Genomic DNA, 2,508 nt, shown 5'->3' on the forward strand with positions numbered 1-2,508 from the left:
ATATTTATAAAACAATAACAACCAAAGGAAACACACCCCTTCTAAAATTAAACCATGCGATAACAAATAGGTTAGGCATTAAAAACCAGAGCCATAGAAATACCGAGTAGTACAACCTATTGTTACGTAAAACACAAATTGAACGGCAATTTGGGTCCAAAATAACACAGTAGGTATAGGGAAAATGTATGTTTTTCGGTAAATTACAGGAAAACTTCGGCCTAAAAACAAATTTAAAGGTTGAAAAATGTAAAAAACATGTGTTATTTGTTTTCTGTGTCAAAAAAAGTCAAAAATTAGAATTAGAAGCGGTTGAATTTGCGACATTTTAGCTATTTAATGCGGCTAAATTTATACATTTTTTCTAAAAAATGTTTGGTAAGGTAAATAGAAGCTGTTTTACACCTTCCCACAATAGGAAAACACAAACAAAACTTAACAAGTTCGTTTAAACCCATTGTCAAAGTCACCACTTTTGCTCTATTTTGGACACACATAGACGGCAGTTGGACTACTCGGTGTTTTTACGACTCTGTTAAAAACAAGCTAAACCCTCATACAAAATAACGTTACACCACTGTATAAAAATATCACATAATATTATGTTAATAAATACCTGTGCAACAGGAACTGAAACCATTTTTTGTCACCTTCTTTTGTGAAAACGACTTACACGTTCGTAAACGTAACATACTGGTCGTGGTTTTGCGGAAACAGTGTCAAAAGATGAAGTTAAAACAGCAGCAATTTCTTCGGAAATCAAAATTTTGCGAGACTGACCCAGTATATCGACCCAGGGACTTTCCCTTAGTAATAACTTAAATACTTAAAAAACTTGGGCAGACAAAATTTGTAAGTTGTTGAGATTGTTCGATATTTTATTCTGTGCAACGCTTATAGTAGGATTGCGGGGAGATGGACACCTTTGGCACCATAATACCCAAATATCCTGATCGCGTTAACAATCTGTGGGAGTCGTGAGGATGCGGTTTATAATTCTTTGAATGTTCTCTGTACTGCCAAATGGGACGAGAAAATAGAACGAGATGTACCATCTTTCCCCGCCCTACTATATATATACAAACGCTTCGACATCTTCCCTTCTTTCTCTTGAAGAGGTTAAACAGTAAGGAAAATGACTCGTCACGATTCGCTGCAGTTACAATATTGCGTAGGTACTTTACGAGCAAGGATGACACGCAAAATCGTGAAGCGTTCCATATTTACCCCTATTAAAAAAAAGTAAAAAAAGTGGTGATTTAAATTGTATAGTAGGATGGGGGAAGATGGGACACCATTCCATTCTATTTTCTCGTTCCATTTGGTAGTAAACAAAGAACATTCAAATAATTCCGTACCGTCACGACTAACACACATATATATATATAGACAGTTGTTAATTGTTTAAAACGATCAGGATATTTGGATAATATGTGCTAAAGGTGTCCCATCTTCCCCCATATACTACATAATTAAAATCTGCAGACTAACTTACGTGGTAACTTCGTGGATATAGAATATAGATAATATGACACCAGTGTTATTCCGACTGTTGTTAGCTCATAACACGAGCCTCACGGTGTCACGCCTGATTGTTAAAAACAGTAATCGGCTTTGACGCGCGTTTATAAAGTCGTGATAATACTGTCAAACAATTCTGTAAAATATTTTCCTGATTATCATTTAATTGGGGATCCGTAAAATGAAAATGAAAAAAAGTCTTGTTTGACGATGTGTCCCATCTTCCCCCACCCTACTACAAGTTATATGGTGCTGTGACCACACTTTTTCTATTCAACAGTTGGAAAAAAAATATATATCTAACTTGAGAATATTAGTACTTTTTATTTGATCAACAAGAATGTCGGATGAAAATCAACCGGTTCCAATTATCTTAAACATTAGTATACCAAGTATTGTGGTGAATAAACATGATAACAGGTAGGGGCTGGCTGTGTTTTGTCCGTTTTTTTATGTGTATTAATTGTTTATTCTTACTCCATTCAGATTAACAGGAATGCACATAGACAACGTTGGTAAAAATAAATGGTGTTTAACTTATACGTTTTCAAACAACTATAGTTGTAATTTATTGCAGATAACGTGACTCACAACTACAAGGATCACGTGGAGAGACGTCACCAAAACCAACAATTCAAGATATATTTGGTCCAGGTTCGTATTTTGATTACATCACGTGTGTTCGATAAGCATAATGTTGTTCGCGTATCCATAAGAACCAATAAGTCCGTTAATCTTCTACTGCCTCTTGTGGAACAGTGGCCTCTCCATTCAACAGTAGGGTCTAGCACTCTAGTCCAGTGCTCTTCAACCGGTGTGCACGCCTGGGTGCACCAGCAGTGCCTGGGGCTGCTTACCATTGGTGGCGTGTTTCCTTGTGCAAGGCACTTTAATTGCAATTACTCCGACCCAGTGACAACTTATGTGTTGTCTAAATTGTCAGNCATACATTTAAATGATCCGTTTATATATAGATAACATTGATCA

The 2,508-nt window shown here is 36.2% G+C and overlaps 2 protein-coding genes across 2 annotated transcripts in view; one reads left to right on the forward strand and one right to left on the reverse strand.

The window, feature by feature from the left end:
- LOC100176632 (pyridine nucleotide-disulfide oxidoreductase domain-containing protein 2-like) overlaps positions 1–951 on the reverse strand; it is a 26,950-nt gene extending 25,999 nt beyond the window's left edge. The window contains exon 1 of the mRNA XM_002121143.5: positions 617–951. Coding sequence (XP_002121179.2) covers positions 617–692 — 76 coding nt within the window. The 5' untranslated portion in view covers positions 693–951. The remainder of the gene's footprint in view (positions 1–616) is intronic.
- A 773-nt stretch (positions 952–1,724) lies between these two features.
- LOC108949985 overlaps positions 1,725–2,508 on the forward strand; it is a 436,537-nt gene continuing 435,753 nt past the window's right edge. Inside the window, exons 1-2 of the mRNA XM_018814314.2 lie at positions 1,725–1,941; positions 2,008–2,036. Coding sequence (XP_018669859.1) covers positions 1,862–1,941; positions 2,008–2,036 — 109 coding nt within the window. The 5' untranslated portion in view covers positions 1,725–1,861. The remainder of the gene's footprint in view (positions 1,942–2,007; positions 2,037–2,508) is intronic.

The sequence above is a fragment of the Ciona intestinalis genome, chromosome 12 (assembly GCF_000224145.3).
Source record: "Ciona intestinalis chromosome 12, KH, whole genome shotgun sequence".
Classification (NCBI taxonomy): Eukaryota; Metazoa; Chordata; class Ascidiacea; order Phlebobranchia; family Cionidae; genus Ciona; species Ciona intestinalis.